We start from the raw sequence: 16658 nt of genomic DNA on the forward strand, positions 1-16658 counted from the left end.
ACCAAGATTTTTTTTTTCTGGTTCAGGAAGTAAAGTGAATATCAGAGCTGTGCCATGTAGGGTTAAGAATGGGAGCACAATGATCTTGAAAACATTCTGGCGTCTTATTCTGTGCTTTCAAGCAATATGTTATTCATATTAATCAAAATATTTGGAACGGGGTGAATCGTCATAACAAGATTAATTTAAGTGCATTAGCATTTGGTTTTGAAAAGCGTGGTTTGGGGAATCAGAGGAACAGTCAATATTTAATTCAATAATACTTTGGGCTTTTTCTTCACATGTACGAATTAATCATTTTCCCTCCAGTCTAGTCATTAGATAGGGGAGTTTTAATTATTTTTCAATTATTTCTTGCATTATTTTCTGCCTTATGTCTTTACAAGAAAGAAATCACTCATGCAGTGAAGCATTTTCTGTAACCGAAAGGTTAAGATATTGTTGACTAAAATGTTGTTGATTCTGGACTAATTGTAAATAGCAGAAGTTTTTTTTTTTTTTTTTTTGGAAAGAACTAAAGGCATCAATGACGTTTAACCCCAAGGACCAAATTTGGTAGCAGAACTGAAACATAAATTAATATAATTGATTAAATTGATTATGTCTTCACAGCATCAGTGCTCCCTTGGCAACAAATAGTATACTGTGGGAAAGCCTGTTTGTTCCTCTTCAAATTGTGTCATATTTGTAAAGGAAATGAATTTGTGGACTGAGTTGAGCTGAGCATGTGGGTTGATAAACCTAATGTGATACGGCACACCGCTAACTGAGCTACTGAGATGAAATGAGAAGGAGACTACTCACTTGTACTAGCTTTGGAGAGGCTGAATGGTGACTTGCATGTCTAGGCCGGTCACTCACTGGATTGCCTTCTTCCTCTGCTAGGCATTAGCACAGATAGAATTAGCTTAGCTTTGAATATGCTTGTGTTAGATATGCTAGTGTTAGCCTTGGATAGGCTGGCAACTAGCATGCCTAGGCTGGTCACCCAGTTGACTGCCTTCTTCCTCTGCTGGCCATTAGCACTGAGAGGCAAGTGTTAGCATCAAAGTGATGGTGTTATCTTTGGGTAGGCTAGTAATTAGCATAGCTAGGCTGGACTCATTTTGTACTTTCTTCTTTCTAGGAAACTTCATAGAGAAAAATGGTTGGCATGTGATATCTGTATCACATATTAGAGTCACTAATATGTTCTTCTGACATGTGATACTAATATTACTGTATTATTATTTTTTTTTAAAGCTGGAACCAGCCATATGCCAACTTCTCCTTCTAAAACATTATGTTTCTGTCTGGTGTCATTTTGGTATAGTAAGCTGTTAAAATAACACCTTAATTTATCTGTTACATCCAAACTTTTCTTTCCTTAACAAAGTTGTCTTTAAAGAAGAGAGTATGAGTCATAGGTGACCACCAAAGGCTAGTTGCTAGCCTCGCCGATGCTAATTCCAGCTTATCGAAGGCTGACGCTAGCCTAGCCACGCTAATGGACAGCAGAACAGCAGACCAGCAGGCATGCTAGAAGCCAACCTATCCAAGACTAATGCCAACATATCCAAGTCTGGTGCTAGCCTGTCCGCGCTAATGGACAGCAGACCATAAAGGCATGCTAGTCACTAGCCTCTCCAAAGCTAATACAAGTGAGTAGTCTCTTTCTCATTTGCCAGAGCAGGTTGCTCAGTTAACACTGCCAGTGTGTAATTAATCAGATCAGTAGTCAGTTTCAGAATGGATATAGTCTCTTGTGGCAAGGAAGTAGCTACTGCTGGGTGCACAGTAGTCTCTTGAAATAGCGCCATACTTAAGGGAAATTTAGAGAGATTACATAACCTACAGTACCTGAAAGGAACCCAGACATGAACGGGTAGAAGAAGCAAACTCCACACAGCAGGACCTCAGCTGGGACTCAAACACAGAATGTTTTAGAGAAAAAAAACATGTTTGCCCCAATACTTAGATCAGTGAACACTGTTTATCTAAAATTATACCTACAAACAGAAAATCTGTGACCTTTCACTACGAGATTGTAGATTTATTGCTCCATGACTTTGCAGTAAATACAGCTCTCCGACTTGTTTCTGTGTGCACTCTGCTCCTTAAAGTTCAAGATGGCAGACCGGAGACAAACATGAAGAGATCTAAATGTTTCTGCAAAAAAGCCTCACACTGACCTTTAAAACTGGGTGTTCCAGTGCATTATACCGGAGAACAAAGCAAAATAGAATATTATTTTGTATACATCTTCATGTGCTATATTATATTAAGGGCCGTACAATGCACTTCTACTGACTGAGTCAACGTGACAGAGATGCTAAAGATCTTATTTTAGCTCTACTAAACCATGTCTTGTATTTTCATAGTGTTTTAACCAGGCTGGTTATAATATTACACACCCCAAGTATGTTTTGCCACAATATAGAGACAAGAATCTTCAAACCTAAATGAAACTGGCATCTTTTCCCTTCCAGTAGCTCTTCTTCTGGGAACAAGTTTTCTGTTCGTCCTCCTCATGAGCTTTCAGAAACATTTTCAATCAGTCGGCAATGAGATGAGTAATCATTGCTTAGTACACTAAGAGGACTATAAAATTCATGGTAAGGAGACGTTCTTTTTCTGCAGGGATACTTTAAAAGATGAATGAAAATTATCCATACCGGTTTACTGTACTGTGGGGAATTGTTTTTTTTTTTATTATTATTTCATCAGACATCCTTTGTTTATATTTTGCTTCTGATGAGTCAAGGCTTTTTGTAGCTTAAGGATGATCAGGTTTTCTAAGATCCCTTTGAAAGGGAAAATAAAGCTAAAATACTGTCACCTCCCTAAATAATGGCTGAAGTCATTTTTTTTCATCTTTTGCCCCCCCCCCCCCCCCCCCCCCCGCCCCCCCCCAAAAAAAAATACTTGGGCCATTATTTTACAAAGGTGACAATTCTCCAAAAACCTCTGACTAATTAATTGGAAGCAAAATACAACAGTCATGTCTAATTTTTTATTTTAAGTGCTTGTGAGAAGCACAAAAATAAAAAAAAATTTGGCATGCAGTGTCATCTGTTTTGTTTGTGAATTAATTGACGTCTTAAGCCCTTTTTTTTAGAGGTCGGAATTGGGAATGTAAGGCAATTTTTCTCTCTTAGTAGTTTGAGAATTTGTAAGGGTCCATTCACACCTGACACATTTGGTCCACTTTAACCAGACTAGAGTTTGTTTTTCCTGTTAGTCTGGACCTTTTCTGCTGGTCTGAACACACTCAATCGAACCCTGGAGTGAACCAAGAAACCAGACGGAGACCCACTTTCTGCGGTGGTCTTGGTCCGTGTCCAAAAGAATTACTTCGGCTTGCCTCTGGTCTGGATCTGATCTCATTGAAGTAAATCTTTTATTCTCTGCAAAGCTGATAAGTAAGAAGGTAGAAGACTAACACAAGAACATGGACACAAAAGGCCAGTTTAACTTTGAACTTACAATATAACTTCCAATTAATCATCTTCAAAAACCCCAACATACTGTATAATAATGACATGGATTATGTGGCTTATTTGCATCAAAATGGCTGGTTGCCATACTGATTTTCACAATGGATTTTCACCTTAGAAAAGAAAACAACAGTAACAATTCAAAGGAGGTCTAGATTTGTAAAATATGCCCAATTTGAGCTTAATATACCTAAAATCAGTAAAAAGTTACTCTACTCTCTCCTAACAATGTCAAAGAGTCCTGAAGTAATTCTAACAGTGAGCATTGTGTTGTGTTGAAGAATCACACAGAGCAGGGACTGCTAAAGTGTCTGGGATCTAAATGTAGTTCCACATGGGACCTGAATGAACATTTCATTGTGTCGCCTCAGCACTCAGCCTCATTACAACATATTTGCTGGATGGTCATGTGGGAACCCAGCAGACGATTCGGCTCAGGAAGGCAATTAGTGGCTTTATCAATAGGCGAGCCTGCAGGTGAGGGAGAGTTTGATACAAATACATTTGCACTTAGGCCAGCCTCAAAGTGTGTGTACAACACTTAGATTATTAAACTTTGTGCTAATGAAAATATTAAAAAAGCCAGTCAGTTGGGTTTGCTAATCTGAAAACAATGTCTGAAGGCTAATGGCTAGTGGGCGGCTCAGTGGTCAGTTCCTTCCTTCAGAATACATGAAGTATGTTTTCATTTCAATCTACGAACATAACTTGCACGTCTCGCTACCTTCAGCATAAAAGACAACTAACAGGACTCTACAGCAATTGCCAAATTGTACCGTCTTGTTATGTTTGCATCCTGGGTGCTTTGAAAATCCACATTACTTAGATCATCCACCTCAAGGTTACTCCCTGGTTCAGGCCACTGTGCCAGCGCTTACCTGGAGAACCTACCGTCACTGATTTGAGCCACCCCACATCTAAAGATCAGGGCCCGTATTTTCAAAGACTCTCGGTCCTCTCAGAGAGCTCTTAGTCTTAAACTTCCTGCCAAGCAGTCCAAGCAGTCCTAGCTTAGTGATTCAGACTGATGCAGAGAGCAACTCTGAGTCAGGAGACGACAGAAATCCCCATCTTAGTGAGGTAATACTGATCCTGTTGCTAGGTGTGGTTGACCTTATTGCTAGGTGTGGTTGACCTTGTTGCTAGGTGCGGTTGACCTTGATGCTAGGTGCGGTTGACCTTGCATATGTGAACGCCACATATGCAAGGTCAACCGCATATGTGATTACATTCAAATGTGGTTCCTGCTTTTGGAAACCGCTCCAAAAGCACGAAGTGGACTAGAGCACAGGGCATTATGGGTAAATACAACCCATAATGTTGTATGGGTTGAATACAACCCATACAACATTATGGGTTGTTGTAGAGGGGAGAAATATCTCATGTTTTTTTTTTACCAAAGACAAAAGAGAAATCATACAACCGCTAAAACCTCATGCCTCTGTATTTTTCTTTACATTTTGTGAAGAAGCAACTTGTGCTCACTGTCTTCTTCAGAGCTTTTCATGTTGTTCTTGATGAAGTGCCACCACTGGTGAGGAGGGGAACAGGATTTTCAAAGTGTTTGAATTCTTTGACACAGTGCAGTGAGAAAGAGAAACGCGGCAGCTGACAATTAAACAAATGTTGCAACTTTAGTCTCCAATCGAACCGAGTCTACCGGACTGTCAGGTATAGAAACACACTTAGTGTTAGATGTCTAACCCAATGAGCTTCATGTTTTAGCACAATGTGAAAACATGTGACCTAACAGTCCTTATATTGATACCATTATTATTGGTTCATGAAGCTGAAGGATATTTGTGACTTTGCATTCACTACAGATGAATCTTGCTTTTGATGCTTTAACATTATTATTGATATTAGATCATGTTCCATCGCAATCAATTGCTGAATTGTCCAAGAAGTTATTGCGATAATTGATGATGTGTTTGCTTTGAGACCATCCAATGATAATGGCATATTAACACAGGAACACATTCTGAAAGATCAACAAATATTAAATTCTAACAAACATTTAACACTGGAGCTTTTAAATCTCTTTAAATTAATTTTAAATCTCTAAAATAAATAAACGAAACGAGAAAAACAACAAATAAAATGAATTATGAAGTCTCTGTAAACAAAAATGTCCTTCAAAATAAGAGCTAGTTGAAACCAGAGCACCAGACTGAAGACTTTTATCTTCCAGTTGATGGAAGAAAGAGAGAAAAGAAAAAAAAAGGATAAATCATGAAAATGGAGATGATTGGACTTGTATTAATTCATCAAGCAATTAATTGATCTACTGTTTATTGCGAAATGGCTAGTTAGCAATTTTACCAGTTCCAATACACATAGTTGGTAACTGGAATTTACAATCTATGTATGTATTGATATATCAATATGTGATTTATTCCTTTGTGATGAATGCAGTATTTTTTTAACTAAACTGAAATGAATTGTAAATATTTCACATGGAAGCTGCAGCCGGCCTCCTCTGGATGTGCTTTTGAACTTTACAAAGATCCTGTGAAACATGTCATGTGTTCCAGGTGATTAAAAATGAATGAAGCAGGGGGTCCATGAATATTTCAAAAAGTTGTTATTTACTGCATTTTGCATTCGAGCGGCATCCAGAAACTTCTTCCGTTTGAAAAGTTCTGAGCGCCTCCCGTTCTGGCCTTTACCTCCACTCCCTCGGCGTCTGCGGGCGGGGGCCGCAGCCGACGTGACAGATGCTCTGGCAGTAAATACCCGGACGGTCTCTGGCGTGGGAAACCTGCAGGCTTCCCCCCCCCCCGGACGGCGCCGCCAGCCCATCGATCACCCGCTGAAATCCAGGGGCGCCCATCGCTCTCAATAAAACAATAAACAGAGGAGCCGGGTGTCACTGTCATCACCACACGCAGCTCTCTCCATCATCATTATCCCCTCTAATGTCATTAGGATGACAACGTGAGAGCAGGTGGGCGTCGTTATGGCAGCGCTCCTGTAGCCCGTCCGCTAGAAAGATGCTGCAGAGTTTTAGCAGACTCAGGATCTGGCTGGCTGCTGCTGTCAGGAAAAACACGGGGAAAAAAAAGAAAAAATATCCTCCTGACCTTTGCCCTCTAATGTCTACCCTGCTGTCAAAGCCTGCTTAGAGTTCTCATTCAGGAATTGGGAACGCTTCCATTAACACTCCTGCTTACACTGACTTCTGCCTTCTAAAGGTTGAGCTGAGTTGCACGGTGCAAATCACGGATCAGTCACGCCGCGGTGTTGCGCGCCGTCCTGCAGTGGTAGAACCAGAGCTGCGACCCCGAGGTCAGTTGAGGACAGGCTCGCTGTTCTGCTCACTTGGTTTGGAGGAGCAGCAGATGGAAAAGGACTTGGACTTCCAAAATGTAGCCCTGGAAAAATGAAGGATATGTCTTTAATGTCTTACTTTAAACAGACTTTTAGATTTAAGCTAATTTCCCTCTCACACACATTTTACAAGTCCACAAACACAGTGACACAGCAGTGAGGCTTTTACTGTGGAAATCTTTAGAAGTTTACTGTGACATCTTTAAAGGGGCAGAATTTTGTAAAATCAAAGTTTTGAGGTCTATTATAATGTTATTCCCTCATCAAAAACATACCTGGAGATTTGCTTTGATTCTTTCAAGCATGTTTGAGAAATCTTTTAATCTCCATGGCAACCATTCAGCTGTGTAAAATGCCTGGGTGGGACCTAGCTCCGCCTTCAAGGACAAAGCTCCTCCACTGAGCTGCAGTTTCCAAGCTTTCACCTTACGAGCAACTCCCCCACTCTGCTCCTTCAGACTAGCCAGCAGCAATCAGCAAACACCTGCTGGAACTGCTCGTCTATTGAGCTCATTATAGGAGCAACTTCTCAGTGCAAAGCTGGTAAAAATGTTGATAAATGGTTGAAACAGAGTTAATAGTTGTGATGACTTCCTGAAGGCGGAGTTTCAGAAAGAGCAGGATTCTTTAAAGAGACAGAGATCCAATTTCAAGGCCAAAAATGACAAAGTCAAATTTCTTATAAGTCATATTTGACATATGTGTTTTGCACAGCCAAATGGTTGCCAGGAGAGTTTAAATGATTTCTCAAAAATGCATGAAAGAATCAGGGCAACACTGCAGGCATGTTTTGATGAGGTAATAGCCTCATCAAAACATAATAACATAACATGATGTAAAGATCAAAAAAGTTGATTTTACATAATACTGCCCCTTTAAACAAAGCAAGAATGATGTGGCTTGGTTCCACCCAGAAAGGCTGACCACCTGGTGGAAAGCGGTCGTCTAGCAGGTGATTGGATAATTTCATCCAGCTGTGGAGACTGCAGCAGGTTGGCCACGCCCACACAGACCAGGAACCTGAGGCAGGTCTGGAGTCCTACCTCCATGTTCAGGTGATAACACGAACAGAGATCTGGGAGACGTTTTAAAACCGGACCAGCTGTAGAAACAGTTCTCTTCGCAGGCTATCCACATGAACTCACATAGACTCAATCACTGCAATCGTCAAAGCAGACTTCTGCACAAAGGCACATTTTTACGACTGCGTACTCAAGAGTCGCACAGTAAACTGCTCCGGGAAACGAGGGCCACATGGAATTGTTTTGTGCGCTGACTCTCAACTCATAATGTTGAGAGTCAGCGCAACCACTCTCAATGACGTGTAGCACACTGCCATTCTGGATGCAGCACCGATGAATTGGGGCTAGGCGCCCAGCTAGCTCAGATGGCAAACTTTCTAGTATTCATTCATGTTGTGGGAAACGAATGAATTTGTCTCGAGAACTACAACGCTAAACTGTGACGTTTCATGGAGTACGTACAGTATGCCTGAGTATGTCGTAGTCCTTGTGTCTGCTGAGACTAATAATTTGACTGGATTATATTTCAAGGCATCAGAGGAAACGGTACTCAATACATGCATCTTTTTGAGCAGACATTTTGAAAATGTTGATTCCACTCCACAATTATACATTAGATTGCATTAATCTGACATGTAATCCTAATAGCCCCAACCCTTAAATGTTGGCTGTCACATATATATATTTTTTTTTTCCAAATTTTTGACAGTGGATTGAAGGTCAGTACAGAAAAATAAAAAATGCTAAGGTTTTGCAGCATATTTGAGATACCAATAACCCACGGCAGCAGAACATAGTATCAAACATTTCATTCATTCAGCAAAGAGGAAAAATCCTGAATGGTTGACAAGATGAACAAAAACTGACAAAGGTTTAGAGATGTAAAAAAACCCGTCATAATAGTTTACTATAGGAATTATAATATTCCGTTCCGTCTCACTGCTTCTTATGAAACGCTTGCTGGGTACGTGTGCAGAAACAAAGGAGCATGTATCACAAACAATCTGCCTTTCTTCTGGTTTAATTAGAGCGGCGTTGGATCTGCTCGCCTCTGGCGGAGGCCTTGAGCAGGACAGAAGTGCTCTTTTCCCAGCTCGATGTATGACTCTCATTCTTCTGATGATAATGGCATGTCAATAAGCTGACACGAGGAGGGGCTGCGAATGTGAGAGGGAGAGATAACGACTGGAAACAAAAAAAACAGGAGAAACAGAGGCAGGGAGGCAAAATATGAGACACGTCGAGCCTTTTCTGCCGCCTAGTGGTGTCATATGGAAAATAATAATGACAATAAAAGCTGTGTGTATCTGAGCGGCAGAGAGAAGATGTGTTTAACTCTTCATCAGCCAGCTCCGTCACTTTATCCTACTGTTGAAACTTTAAAAGTTTCATTTTCAACCTAAGGAAAATCTTTTTTTCTCCTCATTCAAAATAAAAAAGAAATAAAAACAGTATTTCCGGAAACTTAGGAAGTCCGGGAGAACAGGGTCCCAACCGTCCGCGCGCCGATTCTCAGGGTGACGATTTCTCCCCAGAGAGTCTACGTACACGTGTGTCGGCGCGTGCGTGTTCCTGTTGACAGTGTCGGTGACGTAAGGGCCCCCTGAGCTCCCCTCTCTCTCTCTCTCTCTCTCGCTCGCTCGCTCCTTTTCACGCGCGCGCACACACTCGGACTCTCGCGCCGCGGCAGCAGCAGCAGACACTCGGTGCTCCTCTCAGTGAACGGAGCGGAGGAGAAGGAAGGACTGGCGAGAGGGGGGGCACGCGCTGTAGTTTCTCTGCTTCCTCGCGGTGTCTCCGGTGTTTTTTTCCTCTCCTCTCTCTTTGACTTTTTCTTCACTTGGCTCCGGAGCTCTGGGAAAAGCAGAAGGAGAAACAGCCGCGTAGCTCGCGCGCTTTTGCGCATTCCATTGGAATCTATTTTTTAAAAAAGTGATTTTTTCCCCCCCTTCTTCTTTACTTGTTTATGTCTGGACTGAAATGAGGCACCGGGGTTGTGTTGGTGGAGCGGCAGAGTGGGAGGCTCTCCCAGAATGAGATGGAGGAAGGAGGGCTGCAGTGAGCTGCTGAAAATGTGCCAGCTCCACCAGCTATGAAGGATTCTCTTCATTTTCGCCTTTTCCTTCTTTTCACCTCCCAGGTCTGATTCCCCCTTTTCTTTTTTTTCTTTTTTTTTTATCCCCCCCTCTCTCCTACATACACTATTTTATTTGGAGTTCTAACTGAAGGTTTGCGCCATCCCAGTGCGTCATGGTCCCCGTTTTGACACCAAATATTGCCGGTGCGCCTTTTTTCCCGTGTGTGTGAACGTGTGTGCGTGTGTCTGTGTGTGTATGAGCGCTCCTGCCTCCTTTTTCCTCCCCTCTCCCGCCTTGTGGGAATCCGCTCCCTCCCCCCATTTTTGCGCCCGATGCTCAGGCTGCGAAGTTCAACACTGGATCCATATTTTTGGCTGTAAACATGCTGAGCGGCGTCCTGTTCCTGAGCGTCCTCACCGTCACCAGCCTGACACCGTCCGAAACGCAAAGCCGCAAAACTTCAGCCCTCAAAGACATCTGCAAGACGCGCTGCGACTGCGAGGAGCGGGAGAACATTCTGAACATCAACTGTGAGAATAAGGGATTTACCACGGTCAGCCAGTTGCAGGCGCCCCCGAATAAAGTCTCGCAGCTCTTTCTGAACGCAAACTTCCTGTCGAGGCTCAGTGCCAATGAGTTTGTCAGTTATGGCAATGTCACCTCTTTACATCTGGGAAATAATGGCTTACAGGAGATTCAAACGGGGGCTTTCAACGGTCTCCGCTTCCTCAAGCGGCTCCACCTGAACAACAACCACCTGGAGGTGATTAAAGAGGACACGTTCGCAGGACTGGAGAGTTTGGAATATTTACAGGCAGACTATAATTACATCAGCACTATAGAGCCTGGCGCTTTCAGCAAGCTGAACAAGCTCAAAGTGTTGATCCTCAACGACAACCTCCTGTTGGCTCTGCCTCCCAACATCTTCCGTTTTGTTCTGCTCACCCATCTGGATTTACGTGGCAATCGGCTGAAGATGCTGCCGTTTGCCGGCGTGCTGGAGCACATCGGCGGCATCATGGAGATCCAGCTGGAGGAGAATCCCTGGAACTGCACCTGCGACCTGATCCCCCTCAAGTCCTGGCTGGACACCATCTCCGTCTTCGTGGGGGACATTGTGTGCGAGACGCCGTTCCGGCTGCACGGGCAGGACATCACTCAGCTCATAAAGCAGGACTTGTGTCCGCGCAGGAATGCTGGGGAACGGGCTCAGTCTGCCTCGGACTCTCATTTCCAAGGGGCCCCACACCCGACCTACCACGCAGGCGTCGTCACTCCCACTCGCTCCCCAAAAGCCTCCCGGCCCCCAAAGATGCGCTACAGGCCCACTCCTCGCCTCTCCAAAGACAAGCATGTCTTTGGACCCATAATGGTGTACCAAACTCGCTCTCCTGTCCCCATGCTGTGCCCCAGTGTGTGTGTTTGCACGTCGCAAAACCCAGACAGCGGCCTGAACATCAACTGTCAAGAACGGAAGCTGCAGAACATCAGTGAACTGAACCCCAAACCCACATACCCCAGGAAGCTCCACCTAACAGGGAATTACCTGCAGATGATCTACAGAACGGATCTGACGGAGTACAGCTCCCTGGAGCTGCTCCATCTGGGGAATAACAGGATTGCAGTGATTCAGGAAGGCGCATTTGAGAACCTGACGAACCTCAGGCGCCTCTACCTTAATGGGAATTACATTGAGTCGCTCTCTCGGTCCCTGTTTGCTGGTTTGCAGTCTCTGCAGTACCTGTATCTGGAATACAACATCATAAAAGAGATTCTACCACAGACATTCAACTCTCTGCACAACCTTCAGCTGCTTTTCCTCAACAACAATCTGCTGAGATCGCTCCCTGACAATGTTTTTGGGGGCACCATGCTGACCCGACTCAACCTGAGGAACAATCATTTCTCCTACCTCCCGGTTCAAGGCGTTCTGGACCAGCTGTCGGCGTTCATCCAGATCGATCTGCAGGAGAACCCCTGGGACTGCACCTGCAACATTGTGGCGTTGAAGAACTGGATGGAGCTGTCCAGTACCAGCGTGGTGGTCAACGAAATCACCTGCGATTCGCCCTCAAAGCACGCCGGTCGACTGCTTCGCTCGCTCCGCAATGAGGCTATCTGCCCCGAGCCCAGCGAGCCCCCTCCGCCTCAGCTGCCCCCTCCTACAAAAGCCCCGACGGTGATTAGTCCCAGCACCGAAGCCACCACCTCTCCGTCCCCCTCTCCTTCCCCTTTGTTCAGCTCGGTGAGCCCAACAGATTCCCACCTCCAGACACCGGAGCTGCACCCCGAGGTGCCCCTCTCGGTCCTGATCCTAGGCCTCCTCGTGGTCTTCATCTTGTCGGTCTGCTTCGGGGCAGGCCTTTTTGTTTTTGTCCTGAAGCGACGCAAAGGGGTGGAGCACGTCCCCACGGGCGCCAACAATCTAGACCTTAACTCTTTCCAAGTGCAATATGGCTCCTACACCCCGGAGCCGACGCACGACAAGAGCTCCGAGAGCCACGTTTACAACTACATCCCCCCGCCTGTGGGCTCCATGTGCCAAAACCCCATTTACATGCAGAAGGACGGCGAGCAGGTGGCTTACTATCGAAACCTGAAGGAGCTCAGCTTCAGGTCGCTGGACGCAAAGAAGGAAGACATCTTGACCCGCAGCCCAGGGACCTACACCATCAGCACGGTGGATTTTATGGATAAATCACCAACATGTGGTCTGAGCAGCCCAGAGCCTCCAGAGATGCTCTACCAGAACATCGGGGAGAGGCCCAACAAGGAGCTCCCGACGGCAGCAGGCGTCCCTCCCTTCACCTACAACTTTTGCACGCTGCCTAAAAGACCCTGCATCGTGCCGCCCTACGAGGCGGCGGCGGCCCGGCGCCACCTGACCAACCCAGACAGGTTGAACAAAGCTGTGCTGTACGGCACTCCGAGGAAATACTTCGGGCCGGAGCACTTCTCCAAAAACAATGAGCACCCTTCGCTGCTGCTCCCTGGGAAGCTAAAAACGGAACCGGACTACCTGGAGGTTCTGGAGAAACAGACCGCCATGAGCCAACTGTAAGATAGCGACGGCGTTCTCCTCCAGCACCCATCATACTCACACGGTTACTGTCATTAATAGCCCTCTCTATATATCTACCTTATCTATTGGTGTTCAATCCCAACGTGAAGGACGGGAGGTGAACTGGCGCTCTTCGTCGTCTCTTTTCTCTTTTGCTTTTTTTCTCCTTTTTTTCCCTTTCAAAATGTATAAAAGGAATATAAGAAGTATATTATTATGCAGTTCTATTTTTCCTTCTGAAAAAGTATAAATTATTTCATTTTATTTCTTAAAAAAAGAGAGAAATATTCCAAAAGACTTGGATAACGGCAGGTATGGAAAGGACAGAACTGTGTACAATTACAGCCTTTTGCTTTTGGTGATTTGCTAGAGAGGGAGGTTGAGAGAGAGAGAGAGAGAGAGAGAGAGAGGGGACATAGCCAAGTCCTTAACGTTTGCAGAAGGACGCTACAGATTGACATTCCTGTACATATGTAGCCTACGCAGACGAATGGTGAGCGTTCAGACGACAAGGAAAAAGCTTTCTCGAAAACCCAACAAGCGGCAAATCTTACTATTATCCAGAAAGTGCCTTTGCACTCATCGATTTTGTCAACAATGCTCTCTGCAAAATGAAAATGTTCCTCTTTTGTTTTTGGTTTTTTTGAAAGTGGTGTATTTTAATGAATCAAACCTTTATGTATAATAGCAGATTTATTTGTCCGTTTAAAACAAAAATGAAAGAGGGGGCAAAAAAAGACTTCCAAAGGAACTGAGGCGGGGTGTGAGAGGAGATCTGATTGGTTCTTGCTGAGTGGGAGGAGGGGGGGGGTTATTTTTGCTTTGATTATGAAGTGTCTTCGGAAATGTACCGCTGACAGAGAACATTGTATGCTGTAGAGGAGCAATACAGTGCGGCAAGATTGCGCCATTAAATTTTCACTGAAGCACTTTGTCAAGACCCTGAGCTTCCAGGTCTTTTTTTTTTCCTGAATGTGCACGGTTGGTTGTGGATGTTGCGCTCTGTGTGTGTGTGTGTGTGTGTGTGTGTGTGTGGGGGTGTGTGTGTGTGTGTGTGTGAATGTATGTGTTATTGCTCCTGCTCCTTTCATCTCTAATGAAAGGCAATGTGGTTGTCTTCTAATTGATGCTTTTTCCTCCTTTCATTAAAGGACCAGGCATGGGCTGCTATGATAACCTCACATCTTTTACGGTATTCATAAGGATTATGAGGAATATGAGAATATTTCAAACAGAGAGGCAGCTAATAATCTTATCAGTGCACAAAAAATGAAAACAACCTGATGTTGTTTACAGCAGTTGTAATAATGTTAACGTGTGAAAGAAACATGCTGGTTTTTCAGTAGGTGGTAGCTGGTTTTTCCCAAAGGGAAACTGATTGTTGTTGTATCTAATATCTTCAGAGTCGTCGTGGGCAGGAAGGATCTTTGGTTTTACTGTAGACATTGTTGCTGTTTGACAACCTGATGACATGTTAACAGCTCAGAGATGATTTCCTGGATGACACCATCAGTTGTCGGCTAGCTCTGCTAATCTACCTCGTTTGCTTTTGCTCTTTAGTTTCCACTTATTTCCAGATTTTCCTGAGGTTGAATAGAAAGTGTCGTAGCTGCCTGACAAACAGTGCCAACTGCAGGAACAGGGTGAAGGAAAACCTTTTTTTTCTTTTCTTTTCTTTAATCACAACTGTTTAAAACCTGATATTTGCAACAAATGCAGCTTCCAGCTGTTCTTGTCCAACTGAACAGCTGGTGAAAGAGATTTTTCCAGGCTCTTTCCGTGCGATACCTGTCACATTTCTGGGTATGTTAGGATGCGTTCACACCGGCCCTGTCCGGTCCGGTTTAGACAAACTCCAGTCCATTTGCTTAGAAAGTCGGGTTTGTTTGTGAAGGTGTGAATGAGTAACCTCGGTCTCGGTTTGGTTGAAGTGAACTCTGGTGCGGTTCCGACGCATATGAGGATGCAAGCGGACCCGAGACTGCTCCAGAAACAGGGAGTGGACTATAGAGCAGGGCATTCTGGGTAAAACAAACGAGCGACACTCGCACTAGCGAGAGAAATGGTTCGTGGTCTTTTACTCAAGATGAAAGTCAAATCCAACCACTAAAATCTGACGCCACTTCAGCTTTGTTTACATTTCACGAAGAAGGGAGTTGCGCTCTGTGTCTTCTTCAGAGGTTGTTTCTTTCAGTAATTTTGGTGCAGCGCCCCCACAGGCAAGGAGGAAAAACGGCTTTTTCAAAGGGCAATTTTGGTCCTAAATTGAACCGAGTCTGTCAGACTATCAGGTGTAAAAAAGAAAAACCCTCAGTGTGTCTTAAATGAAAGGAAACTCTGGCCACTTGTTTATTTATTGGCATATTTTTAAAAAGGCTTTAAAAGGCCAAAGGTGATGCAAAATGTTTGGTGGTTTTTGAACCTGCAGCTATTTAAAGCCTTGCTATTACTCAACATCTGTAGCCATCCTAACGCTGAATGTTTCCTGGTCCTTACCTCTCTTCTACAATCTGCCCCTCTGCTTCCCTCAGCCTACACTCGACCAATGTCAGCGCTTTGTTTAACTCAAGTGGCTGTACTGCCAGAACGGCGGCCGATTGGCCCCAGGAGCGGCGTGAACGTGGAGGAATGTGTTTTCTTTCTAAGCTTCAGTGCTGAGGAAGTGTCATTAGCGGAGCGGTAAACATTAGCGCGCTGCACCCTGGTGGATAAGCCGAGTCTGTGAGTTCTGCAGCGGAGGCCGTCAGAGAAACGTCCTCTCCCCACCGGAAGGAGACGCGGATCAGAAAACAGAGTTTCAGGGAGCCGCCTTGACGCTGCAGTGAGGACAGTTGACACGTTAACGGTTTATGAGGACGGCCCTGTTTTCTGTCCTTCAGCTCCGGCTGACATTGGCTTGTTGTTTTCCCTGTGAATGGCCCCAACAGCAGCCAAATTCCTCTCTGACTCTCCAGCTCTCGTATTCCTCCTTCTTCCTCCTTTTTTCTCCGGCCTCCCATGTTCTTTCTTTTCTCTCTCTATCCACTCATTGTGTTGCTGTCCGTGGTGCTGAATCGACGCCGGCAGCACCTTGCAATGTGATGTGGCGGGAGGTTTCACTTTCTTCCCCATGGAACCATCAAACTGTTGGGCTTTTCTTTGATTATTTCCCCCCCCCCCCCCCTCTCTCTCTCTTTCTCTTCTTCTCTCTCTCGCTCTTCTCTCTCTCTCTCTCTCTCTCTCTCTCTCCTTCCTCTCTGCTTCTTAAATATTTTTGCTAGAGATCTTTTCGGGAATAATAGTGGAGCCTGAGCCTGGGGCCTTTGGGAGAGTCGTGTTTATTGCAGCCAAGCTGGCTCCTTGCTGCTTTCAGCCTTTTTTTCCCCTCTCCTCCTAATCATTGCTTGATTTGTTTGCTCTGAAGGGCAATTTCAGCAGTTTGAAATTTTGCTTGCTTTTTCTTCAACTTTCAAACAGATTTCACAGCTCCCCAGTGACTGGCAAAAAAAAAAAAAAAAAAGGCAAAAAATAAAATCCTGGGAGAGTAAATGCATTTTAAATTGCTGAAAGGCTAGAAAGTGGTCCTTGAACTAAAAATGCGCGGCAGAGGCCAGGATGTGGGATCAGAAATGAGTCTTTTGTGGAGCCATATTTTCTCCATCACACTTCTTTCTAAGCAAAATGGTGCCATTTAAGAAAGTTGTGGATTTTT

General features: G+C 44.5%; 1 protein-coding gene across 1 annotated transcript; it reads left to right on the forward strand.

The window, feature by feature from the left end:
• Positions 1-9487: 9487 nt before the first annotated feature.
• slitrk2 (SLIT and NTRK-like family, member 2) lies at positions 9488-13908 on the forward strand. The gene has a single exon (XM_032555419.1). The coding sequence runs from the start codon at positions 10289-10291 to the stop codon at positions 12965-12967; it is 2679 nt and encodes an 892-aa protein (XP_032411310.1). The 5' UTR covers positions 9488-10288; the 3' UTR covers positions 12968-13908.
• Positions 13909-16658: the final 2750 nt, after the last annotated feature.

This window comes from Xiphophorus hellerii, chromosome 23 (genome assembly GCF_003331165.1).
Source record: "Xiphophorus hellerii strain 12219 chromosome 23, Xiphophorus_hellerii-4.1, whole genome shotgun sequence".
Lineage (NCBI taxonomy): Eukaryota > Metazoa > Chordata > Actinopteri > Cyprinodontiformes > Poeciliidae > Xiphophorus > Xiphophorus hellerii.